At 44.2% G+C, this 20,285-nt stretch overlaps 1 protein-coding gene across 1 annotated transcript in view; it reads left to right on the plus strand.

Moving 5' to 3' along the window:
* Positions 1-19,028, plus strand: part of LOC121181908 (metabotropic glutamate receptor 8-like) — an 84,200-nt gene extending 65,172 nt beyond the window's left edge. The window contains exons 7-10 of the mRNA XM_041038135.1: positions 1,232-1,371; positions 2,428-3,363; positions 17,600-17,846; positions 18,979-19,028. Of these exons, the coding sequence (XP_040894069.1) occupies positions 1,232-1,371; positions 2,428-3,363; positions 17,600-17,846; positions 18,979-19,028 (1,373 nt within the window). The remainder of the gene's footprint in view (positions 1-1,231; positions 1,372-2,427; positions 3,364-17,599; positions 17,847-18,978) is intronic.
* Positions 19,029-20,285: the final 1,257 nt, after the last annotated feature.

Raw genomic sequence — 20,285 nt, forward strand, 5'->3', positions numbered from 1 at the left:
GTGAACTTTTTGTGAGAGCATTTTCAACAAACAATTTTTGTGGTTAATTTACAACAATTCATCATTATGTTGCAAGAAAATGTATCCCTCTCATCATTTTGTTTCCTTCAAAATCTACATGCTTTTTGCAAACTAGTTGTATTTAAACCTAAAAAATTTCAGGAGACAGGGTTCATCCTCTGGGGAGCACAAAATGTCAGGACAGTCTGTTATCGATATGTTTGTAGACTGAAACGCAGCACAGACAGAATCTTCAGAAAAAAGTGACAGTGTCCTGCGTAAATTGTCTGTGGTTATATAAAATGTTGGTTATTTAAATATCACTGAGCTAAAACATGTGAAAGCAGCTTCATAGTCCCTGAATAGCTCTTCATTCTGTATTCCACTGTAACATCTGCTTTTTATTCTACAGAGCAGATTGTTTGTTTGTGGGTCGTTGCATTGTGTTTAATGACAATGCTGCAGCGTGTGTCGCCACAGAATTATCATGATTACCGCATTTGGAAAGGATGTGGAGCGAAAGATGCGAGTCTGTATCAACACCGATTCTCTGAAGTGAAGAGAAATGAAGTGGGGGGCGCAGGGGACGAGGTAGTGGTGGAAGTGGGTGGGGGGTGGTTTCCACATCCTGAGGCCAAATGTGGTGATTCATCTCCACGCTGATGTGATTTGCGATGCTTTTATTCATGTTGAAGAAGGAAATCGGGGCAGGATAGAATCAAACCGCCGCCCACTCACTTCATTATAAATCTGTTTTCCTTTTTTTGTTGTTGTTGTTGTTGTTGTTGTTGTTGTTGTTCTGCTCTTTAGCTCCAATTTGCTGCTCTTCCTCTCGGCTTCAGCAGCTCCAAACTAATCCACCTCAAGTTCAAGACTGTCGTCCCAGATGTTAAATTTGCCCCTTGGCAAAGAATACAGCACTACTGTACGATAATAATACAATACAGTGAATACAGCAGCTGAAGCTAAAAAGAGATCCAGAGACTGAATGTGAAAACAAAACATCAAGTTTAGGAGGATTAACTGAACCTCTGAGTGAAACACTCTAAAATCCAGCCCTCTGTATTTTAAGATTTGATGCCTTAAGCGTTTCCTGACCTGAATGAGGAAACAGATTTTCATATGCTACGTGGTCAAAAGTATGGGGGTACACAAATATTCATCCCAGTCCTGTCTCATAGAAAGTATTATATATAATTACAATAATGTTCTTTGCTTTGTGATTTTACAGGAAGTGCTGGGACTCCGGTCACTTTTAACGAGAACGGCGACGCTCCTGGACGCTACGACATCTTCCAGTATCAGATCAACAACAGGTCGACAGCAGAATACAGGGTCATCGGGCACTGGACCAATCAGCTGCATCTAAATGTGAGGACTGTTAACTGCAATATGAAACAGCTTTAACCAGAAAATAATTCTTTTTTTTATTTTAAATCCATTGTGATGTGATAATGGAGGTGATTGTAATGATGTTTCTAAGATGGTTCATTAACTTTGCCTCCTCCTAATTAATAAACCTGAAGGTTATGAAACATATCAAGCTTGAAAGTTCACTCTTGACCTTTCGTTTAAAGATGAAAACTTTTCCTTGTTTCTGAGCACTTTTCCAAGGAGTTCTCATCCTCATTCTTCACCCTGGAAACAAATGTTTGACAAAACTATTTCAGCTCATCTTTTCAGATCAGAAAGTTTGAGAAAAAGGCAGTTAATGCACCTTGAAAAAAAAATGTGCTTGATTATGGTCCATAAAGGATAAATATAATTTCTCTGCAGCAGTGATTTGCACCAAACAGAAACATAACAGCAGAAATTAACTTTTTTTTTTAAATGCCTCAATTTGTGTTTTGTCACTCTTGAGCAAAGCAAGAGTAGACTTGCAGAGTGGCCCCCTGCTGATCGAGAGTCAAATCATGAACGCAAAACATTTCGGAAACGCACATTCAGTGCCATTATTCAGAACATAATCAGTAAAGAAATAAATAATTCACAACAATATTTCATGTTAGACAGGAACAAAACCACAATGCCGTTCTTTCATTCAACTCTGTGATTAAACTAACGCTTTTCTCAAGACTGAGAGAAACACACTGTGGTATAACTGTCTTTCTCTGCCTTTCTATTGTTTCTGTGTGGGAGTTAATTATCGTCTTTACGTGGACACCTGGGGGGTCCATCCTGTCCCCTGTCCAAACAAACAAAAATCAACAGCGTTTGTAGTCAGTTTAAAGTCATGGTTGGGAAAGTTTCACCGGTAAGTTAACAGAGCCTGAAGCATCAGCACTGTTGCTATGGTTACCTGAGCTCTGATTTAGAGCAGTGGTTAAATTAAGATGTCATGATCATTGGGATGTTGCTGAGCTGTTTGTTTAGCTTCTCAGTCTGAAGGTGGATGTAACCTGTCTGGTTCCTCCTCCGTCCCCTCAGATGGAGGCCCTGCAGTGGACCACCGGTGACACCTCCCTGCCGGCCTCAGTGTGCAGCCTGCCCTGCCAGACCGGTGAGAGGAAGAAGGTGGTGAAGGGCGTCCCGTGCTGCTGGCACTGCGAGCGCTGTGAGGGATACCACTTCCAAGCCAGTGAGTTCACCTGTGAGCTGTGCCCCTACGAGAAGAGACCGGACCAGAACCGCACCGGCTGCCAGCCCATCCCCATCATCAAGCTGGAGTGGCATTCGCCCTGGGCTCTGGTGCCCATCTTCATCTCCGTCCTGGGGATCATCGCCACCACCTTCGTCATCGTCACCTTTGTCCGCTACAAAGACACCCCCATCGTGCGTGCCTCTGGGCGGGAGATGAGCTATGTGCTTCTGACAGGTATCTTCCTGTGTTACATCATCACCTTCCCCATGATCGCTGCTCCTGATGTCGTCGTCTGTTCCTTCCGCCGCATCTTCCTGGGCCTCGGCATGTGCTTCAGCTACGCTGCACTGCTCACCAAGACCAACCGCATCCACCGCATCTTCGAGCAGGGCAAGAAGGCAGTGACGGCGCCACGCTTCATCTCACCTGCCTCCCAGCTGGTCATCACCTTCTCACTCATCTCAGTTCAGCTGCTGGGCGTCCTTATGTGGTTTGCAGCGGATCCACCGCACACCTTCGTGGATTACGGAGAGCAGCGCACGCAGGATCCCGAGAATGCACGCGGCGTGCTCAAGTGCGACATCTCTGACCTGTCTCTCATCTGCTCGCTGGGATACAGCATCCTCTTGATGGTCACATGCACTGTTTACGCCATCAAGACGCGTGGCGTGCCAGAGACCTTCAACGAGGCCAAACCCATTGGATTTACTATGTACACAACCTGTATCATCTGGCTCGCCTTCATCCCCATCTTCTTTGGCACGGCACAGTCGGCAGAGCGGGTAAGTGTGATTCTCTGATAAATAATTTATTGTCATGTTTTATGTAATGTTGAGCCCTCCAGCAGAGTTTATAAATGGAAACTCACACTGTCAGCAGCATCTACATGTACTCACACACATATTTTTGTGTGACACTGATGACACTATGTTGAAATCCTGCAGTTTGTCACGGTGAAGCTTCCAGTGCTGATGGAATCTGACATTCGGCACAGTTTGGAATCTGTTTCTCTGTTTTTACTCTGCCTTTTCTTTTGCAGCTTTTCTTTTCTTTTCCTAATGTTTTTTTTGCAAGTAATACACCATGAGCCTATCCTTACTGAGGCAGTTACTAATCTCAGTAATGCTCCTTTACACAGAGATTTTGGGTGCTGGACTTGCTTGCTATCTTTCTGGAAGTTGGGCTGGTGGGGGGCAAGCCTGGCACTTTACAGTTTACAGATTTCTATGGATCAAAATCCACTGTGATTGTTGAAACAACAGCTCCTTGATTTTAGACTGAAATATACAAAAACTGCCTCTGATTTCTAACCAGCAACTGTCACTTTTGTCGACTAAAGCGACATCTGTTGCTGGCAGATGCCAGTTACAGGCAACTAATTAACGTTAGCTTTGTGAGTTGGTTGAAAACTCATGGATGGATTTATTAACAGAACCCTGTAAAAGGCACTTGACCCCAACGTACCTGACCTCATACTAACAGAGGGGAGCTAAAGCTAGCGCATTCCAGGCTAACAGCGAAAATCCTCATAGCAGATGATCCATTCTGTGTAACAGCTAGGTAAGGAAAAATGTAAAATAAGTGGATGCTACAGAAAAACATATGAGGACAGCAGCACTGGTTTATCACTGATTGTTCATATTTTCAAACAGGAAGTTAAATTTTGGGGTTGAGAACTAACTGATGTGTCTGACACAGCTAACTTTATCTCAGGTAACATTGGCTGGGACTGCTGAGGTGTAAACCTCGTCTAATCCAAATCTAATATAGCTAGGCTAATGTTAGCCTGAGTCTAATCCAGGATGCTCTGGTCCTGAATGGGGCTTTTTGGCCTTGAAAGCAATAGTTACTAATAGTTAGCCAGGCTTATTAACGTCAACAGCATAGAGGAGACAAACACCCTGTTTACTTAGTTTTTTTTGTTGTTGTTGTTTTATTGTCTTGAACATTCAATGAAAATTTACACAATTTTCAACTCCTTAGATGCCAAATGTCTCTCTTTCACAGAGAGAACTACAAAGTTAAATGATAGCGAGACTTCTGGACTCCAGCAAATCACAGGAGCTAACAGTTTGCTGCTAATGGTCAATTAATTCCTCTAAACCGAAGGCTGGGTGCTGTGTGGAGTTCACACACCAGGCCCATTTTCTGTCTCTGAACATGCCAGAGATTGGTGTTAAGATCATTCGTTTTCAGAGGAAGGACTGTCTTTACAAACCGGAGATTGGAAACACTGTTCTGACTGACTGACTGACTGACTGATTGATTGATAACTGATTAGTTTCTGATCACCACGGGCTCAGCCCAGTCTGCTCTGCAGCCTCTCAACACAAAACTAATTAGAGCAGTTAAATTTAACACATTCAGACAACAGTTTTTTGGGTTGGGTTTGCTGTAAGCAAGCTGCCAGATGGAGGATTTTGCTCATTATCATGTCTGTGGGGAGATCTGGAGGACAGGTGGAGCGATTCACTGAGATTCCCTCTAAATATAGTTTATCAGTCTTTTTCCACTGTGACTGTTCAGATACTGAGGATGTTGTGTCTGAATTGTTTTGCTTTGATAAAGATTAAATTAGGAACACTCCACAAGGCCGACAATAACCCTGATATGGACATGACACCTGGTTTTCAAGATGTGTGAAGCTTTGATTTAAGCTTCTTATGTTTCCACTTAAAAAAGAGCGGGACATTTCGGATGTGTTATTAAAATGTCGACTGTCAGTCTATCTTCATTTCCATTATTAGCACAGATTTGACTACTATACTAAGCAGCACCAGTTCACCTCAGTCCACCAGCACACAGTTTTTCCAGTGCTTGGCAGGTAGGTTGTTCAAGCATCTCTGAGAACTTAGTTCTTCTGTGGATTTAGTCTGTCTCAGTGTTTCCTGTCTCTTCATGTGATCCCAGTCTGACTCCATGATATTGGGATCAGGTCTCTGATGGAGGTGTCACATCCCTGATGCTGTTGTGTGGTGGATAAGAACCCAAAATATGTAGAGTCCTTTAATTGTCTATACAGTACTCTATATGTTGGCTGTAAGCAAGCTAGCAACAGACACACTGTCTGTGGGAGTGTGTGTGTTTGTGTGAGTTCAGCTCAGCCTCTGACTGAACTCAAAAATGCTGAGTCTTTCTGTTTTCTCCCTCCAGTCGGTTTCCTTTTTTTTTATATCATCACCACAACTTTATAAAGCAGATTTCTGAAGCTGCAGGATTCACATGAATTTTTGCTCAAATGCACAGGTTGTGTCCCTGAGTCTGTGTGCACCGCTTTGGGCAAACTTGTGTCTTGATCGAGGACAACAATCCACATCTCACACCAGAGACCATGTCTCAAAACAGACAGGCGATACCGTCTCCCTGAGCTGGTTCAATTTGCTGATAAAGGCTCTGAGAAGCAGTTGAAAAGCTAGTAAGTCAGCTTTTGAGCTTAGGTTATTTGGTTACACGATCTTAAGAACAGTGGAGGAGCTGAAATGTTGTTTGAGTTTTTTGTGACACCCTAATCTGGTAGGGACTAGAAATGGCCAACAGCGGTTTCAGTTTTACCTCCGGTTATTTTTACCTGGAGAAATGCCTGATGCAGCAGATTCAGAGTGACCATCCAGACATGCTCAGATGAAGATTACATCACCGTCCCCAAACAGATGGAGGTGTCACATTAAGCAGCCCCCCCACCCCCACCCCCGAGGCTCCAGTAGAACAGAAGTCTGCAGACATAAGTCACTTCTTCTGCAACAAATCTCTAGTTTTTACTGAAAAGCTGCAGCCAAAAGAGACAGAATACATTTTAATAAGAAGAACATTTCCTGGTTCATTATACAGAGAGTAACAGACTGTTTGTTGTAAAGCCTCGGGGCGTTCGCACATTTAATTGTGGAGAGAAACACAACACAGCACCTCAGGCCTCATTATTCACTGAAGATTGTTGTGTCTTTGGTTTGTGGCTGCTGCGAAGACGCCAATAACGTGTGACGTCCCATAAAATCAGACCAGGTCAGTCGATAAACACCTGTACATCAAGTGAACATTTAAAATTGAAATCCAAGTCTGCTTCCATCCACGCCTGGGCTGATTTATTCACTGAAGTCACTCTCATCCTGTTGCCTCAATATAGGACCATTTTAAAATGTCTTTAATTGGCAGTTACAACTGAAGTTTCACCTAAAGTTGAAGAGGCTGTTGAAATAGATTGGAAATAATTGAAGTTGAGGTTTGAATAAAATCCTGCTGAGAGGAGCTAAAATGAAAGCTCAAGCGTTGAATGGAATCCAAGTTCTGAAAGCAGTTGTCATATTTTTTTTATAATAATAATAATAATAATACCGCTTTTCACCTGAAGTTGGAGCAGTGAAAGAAGTTGAAGTGGCAGCTGAAACTGATTCATTGAAAACGTGTTTTGCTTTGCAACAGCTGGATGAAATGAAGGGCACGCTTTAACCCTGTTGTTTGGAATTTATAATCAGTCTATAAACATATTTAATAATTAGAGAGAGATCCCAGCAACATGCTTACTGTTTAAGAGAAAACAGGAAGGGATCTTCATACGGATGATACAGAAAAGAAATAAAACAGAAAGCGACTCCACCTCAGTATGTTTATCAGAGGTAAGAAAAGTCTGGAGTTGTTCTTAAAGCTAAATGTCAACAGTCAGGAAGTAGAAAGGGCTGTAAATACACAGGAGGTCAGAGGTCAGCCTGTTCATTTAGTGAGGGATCAGTGCTATTGATCGACCGTCAGTTTGGCCTTTTCTGTCACTGTAACTCCCACTCTGAAGGTTGTCTCGGCCAAGTTTGTTCATTTTAAAGTCTACAAGTGACAGTCTGCAGGCAAAACAACCAGAGTGGAGAGAAAGTGATCCAAACAAAAAACAAGGATGTCGGTTATTTGTTGTAGATGAATTAACACGTGTTTTTCCTTTTTCCAAATCAGATTTCTAAATGCGGATCTGTTCTTTTCCAGGAGGTGTTTCTGTTGTTTTGTCCGTGCTCTTGTGCTGACAGCCTGCCAATACTTCACTGGGATAAACTTATGCAAACTCTCATTCTACTTCCAAACTTTTCAGACTCTCTGTTGCTTTATTCAGAAACGGTTTTACTTTCCCCTCAGCACCCGGAGCTCTTCGTCTCGCTGCCAGACTCCTCAGGATTTGTAGGACTTTTTTTTTTTTTTTTTTTTTTTTTCATCTATCAATAGAAAAGTTTCACTCCATAATACTATATATTCACTTTGGAGAAAAATAATTTCCCGGAGTTTCATCATCACCATTTCTCTGACACACAGCAGGTGAAGGTGAAAATAAAAACGCTATCATTTTGTCAACAAGGACTCTGGTTACTGCTCTCAGCTCATCTGGCCATGTTTTTTTTTTAATGCATCACTGCTTTTCTGACTCACAGGAGGAAAGTTTACAGAAGGTTGTCAATTTAGAAACTTAGAAAATGAATTAGATGTGATTAGAGTGTCTGAAGGAAACAGGAGATTGATGTCAAGTTCAGAGTTTCTTCCCTTTGATCACATGAAGCTCAGAAAAAAAAGCAGATGTAGTGATTTCAGGCCTCCAGGGAAACCCAGACATGAAGCCTCACTCACTCATTCTCACCCTTTCACTGACTGAGCTGGTTATTAGTATTAAAGAGGTTATTGTGAGCCAGTCATGGTCTGTCCCCTGTTTTACTACACATGAACTTCACCCTCCATCAAACTCCCAGTGAGACAGAGAACAGACTAACATCCACACATCAAAGTCACAGAGTCTTACTGTGATTAGAGAGACTGTAATGTAGTTACTGAACCGAATCACATTACTGTGTTGTGTTACTAAGTGATTCAGGACTCGTGGTTTGTGGTTAAAAATCATCATGAGGAGCAGGCAGAGCAGGTAGAGGTGTCAGGACACGCTTCATAAACACCAGGTGTGCATCAGTTGGGCTTTTCTGCTAATGCTAAATGTTTATTTAAGGAGTAGAGTGTCCCAGTATTTATTTATTGAACTTTTACCTGTGCAGGTGGTACCACTGTCGTATTTCAGCTTTTACATAAGGCACCAGCATCCGGCTGCCCCTCCTCCCTCCTCCGTCCTCGGCACTTACTTGCCTCATCCTCTCTCTTTCCTCTTTCCTTCTCTCTTAAATGGAGTTTTCTTGTTTTTTATTGTTGTTTCTGTTTTCGCTGCTCCTCTGACGCCCCGGGGAAAAGTAGAGTGTCGGTGCCATCAAGCACTTTGTTTGAAGCACACTGACACTTTAAGTAATTCTGGTGCTGCTCGTTGTTTCAGAGGGTGCATCAAAGAAAGAGGCCTCCTTCAGGAGGGAGGCACTGTACTTTCTGCTGTTCCTCATGGAATACCCCCTGAGACGACTCTTCTAGAAAAAGAGCTCAATATTCTGCACTCACTTCTCAGTTTATTGGGTAAAATGAGTGATAAATCAGTGCAGTTGCAGTGTAATACAGCAGTAATACAGTAAATCCTCCTTCACGATGGTTAATGATCAGTTCTCATTGACATAGTTTTAAAGAGGGTGTCCCATTTACTACAATTTCCATTTTGTTTTTGGTGGCGGATGTTGGTGGTTCTGTTGGACCTGGTGGTTCTGGTGGACCTGGTGGTGCTGGTGGTGCTGGTGGTTCTGGTGAGGAGGCAGATAATATCAGTGTCCCAACCCATCACTGCTGTAAACCTTATCTGAGCTTGTGTCTCAGCCACAGACGGCTTGACTTATTAAAGGTCTCCATTAAAACGCCTTGTTAACCACTGCTCTGAAACACAGCGCGGATCGATCTCTGCTGATCTTCATTTGTACTTGGCGTTTTCGGGAGGTTGAACCTGCGTGATCGCAGTCGATGAAGATGATCGCAGAGTGTTTCTGTCATCCTGTTCACTCTCATTATATCATCACGCACTCGTCTGTCCCTCTGTCAGGCCACATCATTTATCAAGATTTCTGTTGCTTTCACGGTGAATTCAGTGTGTGAGTAAAACCTATTCTGTTTGACACATCGAAATGCTTTGTTTGCTTGATTGTTTTAGTGTCTGTCTTCACTCTGTTTGCTTGAAACTTAGCTTCAAACACAGACCTGTGTGAAACCTGCCTTCACCTACATTCATTTTCATTACAAGGAGCCAAGGATAATTCGACTTGATCCAAAGTGTATCGGACCTGAAGTGAATCAGCTGATCTTTGAGGTCCTGCTGTGAATCTGGAGCAGGAGTCTCGGACAGTCTCTCACTCGCTGACATTTACAGTAGCAGCAGCAGTTCGCTGTGTGTGTGTCTGCTGCAGCTGAGGTCAGCAGAGGGAGAGAAGCCAAAGGATGAATAATAACTTCAGAGGGGCCTGGGCCCTGAACGCAGCACCGGCTGCCTGAGGAGGCGTTCACATTCACAGGCAGGTAGACGGAGAGAAGTCAGGGCCGCTGGGAGAAAGTCACGCTGCCTCCATACATAATGAACCAGGCTTTGATATTCAGCCGGAGGATCCCAGAGAAGATTAACATGCAGCTTCCATCCACAGCTGCTCCTCCCGGGAATCCAGCTCCTCTGACCTCAACTGATGAGCGACTTTAGCATATTAATATGCTCACGGTGATATTATTAATGTTATTATCAGCATCTACAACCACTTCATGCCGCAAGGATTTATCTGGGAGGATAAAAAGCTCACAAAAACATCGTCCACTTCGCTGTGACACGTGTTTTACACCTGCAGATGCAGATTTTACAAACCACACGAGACACATGTAAAGGCCACAGAGACATAAATCTAACAGCTTTGGAGTTGGGGACATTTAGGGACATTTTTTTTTGTCCTACAATGTCTCTAGGCTAGCAGTTTGTCCCTGCTTCCAGTCTTTCTGATAAGCTACACTAAACATGTTGGATGCACAGAGATGAAAGTGATGACATTGGACTGAATTCTCACAGGGACGTGGTGAATGTAAACATCGATCAGAACATCAACATCTCACCCCTGCTCACCTTCCCGCCTTTCAGAGGCAGCGATGAACCAACACAAACTTTCCAAGGATTTCGTGAAACGGTGGGATCGTTTTGAAATAAGAGAGACGCCACATTGTTAAAGTCACAGTTGTGTCGTTCGGTGGATCATACATGAAGTCACTTTTCAGCAGCACTGTTTCGTCTTATTTTACATTAATGTCTGCACACTGAAGTGGATTAAGGTTTCCTCACACTAGACAGTACTGGCCTCACAATAATAGTAGAAGATGGTGTTAGATTACATTCTCCACTGTTTTTGAGTGAATCTGTCATAGTGAGTCCAAGTTATTACAAAACACCCAACAGACAGAGTGAGAAGACATTAATAAAAATCTTCAATATTAACAAAATGTGGCCTCAACATAAAGTTAATTTAATAAACTGAAGCAAAAGAAAGCACATAAATAATGACTGTGTGTCATTTGTGTGGCTGCAGAGTAGAATAGAGGCTCGTTTGCTGGATATGAAAGTGATAAGATACTTGTTCATGTCCAGATTAAATTATTTTTTGGTGAAAGTCTAATTTATCTAATGTAGTTTGTAGAGTCTTAAAAGTGGAACTTCACAGATCTCACCTGGACACCTGACGAGCCACAGAGCTCACTGAGAAGATGCTTTTTTGTTTGTTTTGTTGTTGTTATTTTTTTCACTTAATGAACAACATAAAAACCTGCCGTCGATGCCTTTTCACTCTTATTAATTTATTCTGCTTCTAAAGAAAAAAGAAACTGTGCGAGCAGCGCTCAGCTTCGCTCCGCTGCTTATCTTCCTCATGGGCCTCAGACTTGTTGAAAGAAAGTCAATACGGACCACAGCGTTATTTCCTGCCGTCCACAGCTGTTGTTTAAGCAGTGTTTCTTATTTGGTGTGAGGGGAAAAGCTGCTCCGGGCCAAACGAAGAGAACTCATTACCAGTTTACAGCAGAGTCAGAGAGAGAGAGATGAGCTGGAATGACATGAATCCTAACGTCTCCAAAAAACTGAAGCTTCTCCAGGCTGAAATCTGACAGGAAATTTCCATCAAACAATCTCATCTGACAACAAGATCTCAGCACCAACGTATTACTGAGACATTTATTACTTCAAGTTTTGATCATTTCAATACATTTGTAAATATTAAACATCCATAAATGCTTAAATAAGCAGGCTCCTGAGGCGCTGAGTGACCTGGTGGTGCCTCTCAGCGTCTCTGTAAGATGCCCTTTAGTAAATCCTCATTTGGACAGACTCGTTTTTCTCTCAGGGTTCAGTCTGGGGAGCTCCTCACCCACAGATCTCAAAATGGATCAAACTCAAATTGAAAAAGTTTTTAAAGAGGGATCAGTCATGAATGATCTCGTGCTTGTCATCTCTTGTCACTCAGCTGCAAACTACCCCGTGTTGCGCTGGCGGCCACGAGTCAAAGTCAGCAGGACTACATCATCCACGAAAAGCAAAGATGCAATCCTGAGGCCTCGATGTGGGACACCCTGCACCCCTCTGCTGCCTCCACAGATTCTGTCCATGAAAATCACAAACAGCATTGGTGAGAAGGAAAACAGCCCTGGTGGAGACGTGTCCACTGAGCGTGCACTCGCTTTCTGCCAAGAATGTGGACACTGCTCTTCTTCCAGCTATTCGAGGAGGGGTGCATGCTGTCCCGTGTGTTGGCCTCAGGATTGCATCTTTGCTGGATGACGTAGTCCTGCTGGCTTTGACTTGTGGCTGCCAGTGAGGAGCAGCTGGGAGTAAAGTCAGAACCAGCGAGTCTCAGGGTCTTGTCGCTGACTGTGGCTAAGATGGAGATAAACAGGCAGATTGCTACGTCCCAACGCTCACTGATGGCCATGAGCAGCTCTGCAGGATGTCTCCATCCTTTTACAGGTGACGTCATGACACGCGTCACCACAGGTTGACGTCTCAACACTGTCCTATTTCCAAGCACTGACGCTTGGAACTCTCCAGAAATGTTATTGTGTTCACTCCCCAGGCCTCTGGCAGGTACCATACCCTGAACAGTTAATATTCTGTGTTCAGTATTAGCTATAAGCTGTGGGCCACAATTGGCATGACACTCTATGAGTCAGGTATCCAAAAAGGAGCTGGGAGGAGAGCTGCTGCTCCTTCAAGTTAAAAGGATTCAGCTGATGTGGTTCAGCTTCTTATCAGGATCCTCCTGGACCTCGTCCTGTGGAGGTTTTCTGGGTGAGCCGAGTGGGAGGAGACCCGTGGAGCAGACTCAGAACACACTGAAGGGATTATTATATCGCATTGGGCCTGTATTAACAAACCCAAACATTCACCTAACCTCAGCCAAAATAATTTAGTTAAACCTGACAGGTATACTCACCTTTTGTTCTAACACTCAGCAGAGACACTAAAATCCCAAAACTCCCCCCCCCCCCCCCACAGAAAAAGGCTGAGTCTCTAAATGTCATCAGTGAGAGCAGGGAGGGAGTTTAAGGATTTGTGGGAGCTGTTGCCTGATGAAAGAAAAGTTATGGAGTGAATCTTTAGGGGCTGTTTCTCAACTTTATGAAAACACAGTTTCATTTCTATTAGCGAGCATGCTTTAAAAAATGAACACAGCAGGCTACGTTTGTGAGTGGGAAGCCAGTGAGGGATCATATAATCACTGTGAGGAGAAAAACAAAATGGAAAGGAGTGATTTTTTTGTCTGGATATGGTTCTTAGTTTGGGGTTTTTTTCCCCACAGATGTCATTTCTTTTATCTAAAGAACTTCAAGTCATTTTTTTCAGTTTAAGGCACTTTAGCTTCCCTCCAACAAATAACAGACGGGTGACATTAAAACTGCAGGAACATCCAGATTCTTTGCCTTTTAATTGGTTCCGCCTGTGCCGGAGGTTTCACCGAGGCACAGTACGTGCCAAACACAAAATATAAAAATGATGAAAGTTATTTCTACTTGAGGTAAAGTTTGTACTCTTGTCGTAGAGAACGGGCCAAATTTAAGAAAGTGGATATTCTACAGAGACACGGAGAAGAGTCGGTGCTGGTGTTGAGTCATGAAGCTTGATCACAGCCGCATGATGAGCTCAGCAAAACCTTGATGCTACGGTGCCCGGCGCTCGTGAATCTCCAGAAACATCAGTGCCATAATCAGTTCAAATCAGCACGCCGCAGTCAGTCGCTGTGGCAGTTCTGGTTTATCAGTTTCCAAACTGATGGAAAATGAGCTCATTACACTGAATGTACTTGTGTTTTATGATCCTATCTGGCTCATCCACCTGCTCTCTCCTCTCCTGAAACCTGCTGCTTGACATTCAGATTAAATATTTGCTGCTCCAGTTTCACTCAGGCCTCAGCTGCTCTCAGATCAGACTTTCACAGGCCTGAGCTTTGAACCAGCTCTGCTTTGATCAGACAGGGAGGTGGCGCCCGGGTCACAGAGGCAGAGAGCTGTACAGTCGCAGGATTCAGCCTTCATTAACCCCCTGAACCTCCCTTTCCACCTTAAACTTTCCAGTTAAGGAGATTTTAAAGTTGGATGAAACTTTTTTTCACAGCGGCACCATTTGTGTGGATCATTTTAGAAACATATCCCCAAAAGAATCCAAAAAAATAACCCATAATCCACCTCTCCGCTGTGTATGAAGGCTCTTTTTGTTCAGAACAGTCACCCTGGGACCAGGCCTAACACTGCAAATACTTAGAAAACAATGAGAAATAATGTTATCTGTTAATCATGTTTAGCACTGTGAACACAAAGCACAGCTGAGGATGATGGGAATATTATTCGGTTTGGAGATGTTTCGCCAAAAAGTATTGGACAAATGAAACATCTGACCCGATGGTGGCGCTAGAAGAAAGGTCAGGGGACAACCACAGTTATTACAGTTTAACCTCAGTGGAACATGAATGTATGTGCAAAATACCACCAATAGTTTTGGAGATATTTCATGAAAAGTGTGAGCCTCATGGTTTCGTAAGAGGGAAAGTGAGGATTACTGCAGTGCAGTAACTCTCACACACTCGTTCTCCTCTCTGCTTGGTTACTGAGCTGAGGCAGATTCTCAGTATCAAAGGACTCAAAAAGCTGGGACAGTGACGGCTGGTATTCATTGTGAACACCCTGCGCCCCCCCCGCTGAGCTCCACAGACTCCAAAAAAAACCGAGCCACTACGCTGCAGGGGAAAGTTGTGAAAGGCTCTGCTTCGTGGAAATATCCTGTGACACGGAGCCGATCACGATCATCCTGATTCCTGCTGAAACTGAAGCACAGAGTTGTTTGCTGCTCCACGACGTGGAGGAGCTTTAAACAAAATATTAGAAGAGCTGATCACCGCGGCCTCCGGCTCCCCAGTCTCCCACGCTGTGTCTTTAACGAGTTACCAGGACATGAAGAAGAAGAAGAATGTGGAAACAAATGGTGGATGTTGTGTCTGACACGTCAGAAAAATGGAAAACTGTCCTTTGGAAGCAGAGAATGTAAATTATGTGCTAAACACAACTCAACCCCACAACTACAGATTCAATAGATCCAGATCCTGCCAACTGCTTCATATCCGTATGTGTGAAGGCACCGTGGACACACCGAGTGGTTGTCCATGTGTGGACCTTCCATCACGTCCTCACCTTTCTCCTCCTCTGCTCGTGTGGCTGGACTCTGTAATAACAGCTTGTGTTGGAGAGGCCACATAAATCACCTCAGAGCTTGTTTTGTTCTCTCTGGGCCCCACAAATGACTTTATGCTTCACTGTCTGTCATACATTTTCATAATGATTCCTCGATGCATTGCTGGAATCACCGCCGTCGTTGTTTCGGGCTCTTCTGTAGGGGGGGGGGGGGGGGGGGGGGGGCTCGCCATCTGTCTCCTCATTTCCTTCCTTCCTCTCGTCCTGGTGGCGGTTCCCCGCCGAGGATACCCCGCTGTCAGCTTGACACTCAGTCAGAGGGCCATTAACCCGGGCCTCGACTTACCTGAGGCAGTTGCCATGGCGACGCGGGTGCTCTCCGAGCTGTGGTGGTGGTGGTGGTGGGCAGCGTTGTGTGTTGGGAGCGTGTGCACAGGTGTGTTGTGACAGATGCTGCAGGGCGGGGAGAGGAAACGCAGGTTTGTGCCGCCTGGTTGAGCTCTGCACGGTGCGTGTGTGTGGTTGAGCGAGCTTGTATCAGACTGCTCCCTCTCTCTCTCTCTCTCTCTCTCTCTCTCTCTCTCTCTCTCTCTCTCTCTCTCTCTCTCTCTCTGATAACTGAGCTGAGTCGATGTTTCTTCCTCCGGCATCAGGCGGTTGATTTTCACCCCAAAACGAGTTTTGTCAGCTTCGGCGGTGGCGACGGGAGAGAAGACTCTTTAATGCTTCATGTCACAAATGAGAGCGCACAGATGCTCGTCGCCTTTTACCCACAGCGTCCACTGGATGCGGCTGCCTCTCGTCCTCGTCTCTGTCTCAGCTGCTGGAGACGATCCACTGCTTCCAGCTGGTGTGCTGCTGATGTCCACCGGCTCTGTGAGCAGAGCCTGTCACTCGCAGCTCTTTTCTCTGCTCCACCATCTTCACTCTCTGGGTTTATATTTGCGGCAGCAGCTCACACCTCAGGAAATGTCTTTATTTAATGATGGTTTAGATTATTATTGACACTCCAATGTATTTTAAATAAACTTATCGGATTTTGTCCTGAGTAGCAGGATAAAGTCTCTAGAGTCATTTCCATGGTGGTCGAGTGTGTTCAGGTGGATTCACAGTCCGTCAACCTTTGCACAGGATGAAGACAGATGTAGAAATACTACAAAATAAGAGCCGAACGTGGACAATTTAAACTCAGCAGTCAACTAAATGTATAACATCACATCATGAAAGACGACAGTTGAGTGACATTAAAAAAAAGCTGCAACAGGAAAGTAAAGGAAACGTTGGACTTTTCAGAAACGATCATTCTGCTCAGGAACAACATGCGTCGTTTTCCCTTTGACTTAAAGCTGGAAGGGTTTGACTCTTTCATTCAACCACCAGTCAGGATCCAGGTTCAGGTCCGGCTGTGGATCAGGTCCCTGAATGGCTCACACCCCCCCCCCCCCCACTGACGACTCAGAGGCACAGAGAGAGCCTTCACATGCCGCTGCAGACAGCAGATAACAGCACAGGGGATCAATAGTCTCGTACTGGCTCATAAATGCAGCACGGAGCCTAATGATGCGTTCAGGGTCATCTGTCAAACGGAGACGAGGAGAGAGAGAGAGTCCTGGTGTTTATCTGCTCTGCTGATCGTTTAATGATCATCCAGCTGCTCACATGACGGAGCTCCGACGGTCAGCCCACTACCGAAAACATCAGATCAAACGGGCTCACAGGCAACGAGGTGACAGGAGGAGGCGCTACGGGAGGCCTCTTAGTGTCTACAGTTTACTGTTTAAATGGTTTTAAAGCAAGTTCAAGTTTTAGTTTTTATAGTTTTATTTACCTAAAGTGCAAAGGGAGTCAAAACTTTGAGCGATGACTGGTTATGAGCCAAAGTATCTGCCTGAGCAGACAAAACCATCAGCCTCAAACAGGAGTCACCAGATTGATTCCAGTAAATGAACCGAGCCGCGTCGACCATCTGCTGGTTTAATGAAGACTGATGGAAACATAACTGCTGAGTTCAGTCCTTCAGACCATCAGATCATCAGGTTCATCTGCTCGTTCTGAGGCGAAAAGTGGTACCATCATCAAAACACTGCGGATCTGACAAAAACAATCAATGTTTTTAAGGCGTAAGCAGGTTGTGCAGGGGAAATGCTTGCTCAGGAGATTAATGAAATATTTACAAAAACATACAAAAAAAAAAAAACTTTTCTTCATGGTGAACAAAAACTTAAACCAGTTTCAGAGCATAAAGTATTTTTCCTCCAGAGGATCAGATAAATGAATCTTTTATTTTGGGGAAATTAAAATATATTTTATAGTTTGAACAATCACATTATGATTCAGGCTCTGAGTTGATCAAGTGTTGATTCATGATTATTAGATGTCTGTCTGTCTGACTCTCATCGGCCGTCCTCTAACCCCTCCCCCCCTCCGTTTACTCCTCAGATGTACATCCAGACGGCCACGCTGACCGTCTCCCTCAGCCTCAGCGCCTCCGTCTCTCTGGGCATGCTCTACATGCCGAAGGTCTACATCATCATCTTCCACCCCGAGCAGAACGTCCCCAAACGCAAACGCAGCTTCAAGGCCATCGTCACCGCCGCCACCATGACCAGCAAGCTGTCGCAGCTGGCGGCTGAGCGGCCCAACGGCGAGGTGAAGACGGAGCTGTGTGAGGGCGTGGAGGCCGGAGGTGAGTGCAGGAGGGGCAGGAGGATGTTTTAGTGTGGTGGAACCCCGGCGTTATTGATTGTGCATTAAACATAATTTCATAATAGTGATGATAAAACTTTTTTTTAGGCAGGAGCTTATTGATAAGGAAAAAATCCAGCCTTGAGTCTCCTTTCAGCAGTCGGAGCGTTGGTGAGTTGTGTTGATAAAGTTAAACCCAAATCAGGATGAACTGCAGCAGTGGCTTTTAATTTATCGTAGAAAGAAAAGCTAAATGAGAGATTACATTATGTTAGAGAAGCTCATCGGACGGAGGCCGGTCCGAACCTGATGTCCTGACTTCAGCTCTCTGTAGGAGGACCTGAGGCCACTGAACTAATCAGAATAGGTGTCCAAGTCTGGAGTCGACCCGAGAACAAGACCGCTCCTCTAAAATTACAGCATAAGCGTTTTACGACCAGGCAGAAATAATGATGAACGAGCTGTGTATCATAAATGATGTTAATTATCCTCTGAACACAGGTACTGTCTCTTCCATATCTACAGCCTGGAGGTGAAGAGTCGCAGTGAAGCCGCTCTACAGTAACGAGGATTTAACAGGAAGTTGACATTAAGACGTCGCCTGAGATCTGATGAAGCCAAAGTGTTTACAGCTCAGAGTTTCTCTCTGAGCTTCTTCTCAGTCCGTCAGCAGAAAAGTTTTCTCATCATCATTTCTCATGTGCCAACTGAACTGATCTGTTTATCTAACGAGCAGCGGCTCTCACATCAGTTTTCCTCTCTCAGCCTAACACCAGGCTGAACTTCCACTTTTATCTTACAGGTTCTTTTAGTATCATCCTCTGAGAAACATTTTGAAATATGGAAATATCTATTTTTCCAAAAGATGATTTCCTGATGATCTCAATCCTTAACAAGGTCATTTAACTCAGACGTCTGTGACTTTCATTATTCTCTGTTTTCCTTAATATATTTATATTTTTCTTGGGTCATACAAAATCTTTGTGTCACTTCCAGCTACCACCTTTGTTTGGAACAGGAAACAGAGCCCTCCCTAACTGACATTTGAAAATGTGTTTAAGCTGCCGGTGAGTGAAGGTGAGTGAGAGCGAGGCGTCACTTTACCAACCTGCTGTTGTCTTTTCTCTCCTCAGTGCCACCAACAAAAACCACCTACGTCAGCTACACCAACCACGCCATGTGAAGAAACGACGCCTTCAACACGGGGAGGTTTCTGTCAGACACGGAGGAGACGTCACCAGAGCCTGAGACAGAGAAGAGGAGCTCTGAACAATCTGAAGGAACACGACAACTGACAACACGAACCAACACATCTGTGGTGTTTTTATGTTTACAGACAGCAGCAACGGGCCTGAACTAAAAACCATCTGAGAGACCTCCTGCGAGGACGCAGGTGGAGAGTAAACTGAAAAACTTTTTTAAAAAATGTAAACAAGTCTTTAAAAAGAAATACAAAAAAAAAAAAGAAATTGTGGAGACCAACAATGTTTGTTGTTATTCTAATTGTACGTTAAAAAAAAAAGAAAAGAAAAGAAAAGAAACTTGTGGTTGTAAAAATTTCTGATTCTTGTCTCATGTCGTCCGTTCGTCGACCTGCATTCTGAGATGAGTCTGTCGCTGTTTCTCCGGCTAACTGAACGGTAGCTTTTGGTTGTGAAATGTCTAAATGCCATGGTTGAATTGACGCATGCCCGTTTTTATACAAATGATTTATTTATAATAAAGGAATGTTTCACAGGTCGGTGTCACGTTCGGTTCCCTTTTTTGGGGGGGAATGTTTGAACGTTAAATAATTACGTTTTTGTTATCACCTAGGATGCGAAAAGCTGGGCAGCCAGATAGCTGTGTACGAAGACGAATAAAGCTTCGATCCGTCAGTTGTTTTTACAACACGGAGAAGCAGCAGCCAGTAGTCAGGTTTCTTTCTGAGGAAGCCGTGATGCACACGTGAACACGTTGTTAAGAATCCAGATACATATCAGCAGCCTCAGATTTGCCGGTTCTCCATTCCCTCGCAGGTCGGCGCTCTCAGAGCTGTCAGCAGTTTGCTGGTGCACACAACAGCTACTGGACATTAGAGTTACACTACATTTGGAGACATTTATTTTGGAGAGAAGGAAATCACTGATATATTTTCTGCATTTTCTGCTGCAGAGCAGGAAATGAACAGAAACTCCATCTGGTCTGGATTTGACCTTTAACATCGTACAAACCTGAGTCTGGCAGGAAACTCAGCACAGTGTGTGCCTCATTACAGACTTTTAAAAAAAACAGTCGATGTGATCAATATGTGCAGTGGAACAAGAGAGGCCAGATCGATACGAGCTGCCAGGGAGAAGTCTTCATGCATGTAATGAATATTTCTGCATCTCCTGGCAGAGACGAAGAAGAGGACAGGTAGAGTCTGAATAATGAAGCCTGCGGGCGTCCTGCTCTTATT

Source organism: Toxotes jaculatrix, chromosome 5 (genome assembly GCF_017976425.1).
Source record: "Toxotes jaculatrix isolate fToxJac2 chromosome 5, fToxJac2.pri, whole genome shotgun sequence".
Classification (NCBI taxonomy): domain Eukaryota; kingdom Metazoa; phylum Chordata; class Actinopteri; family Toxotidae; genus Toxotes; species Toxotes jaculatrix.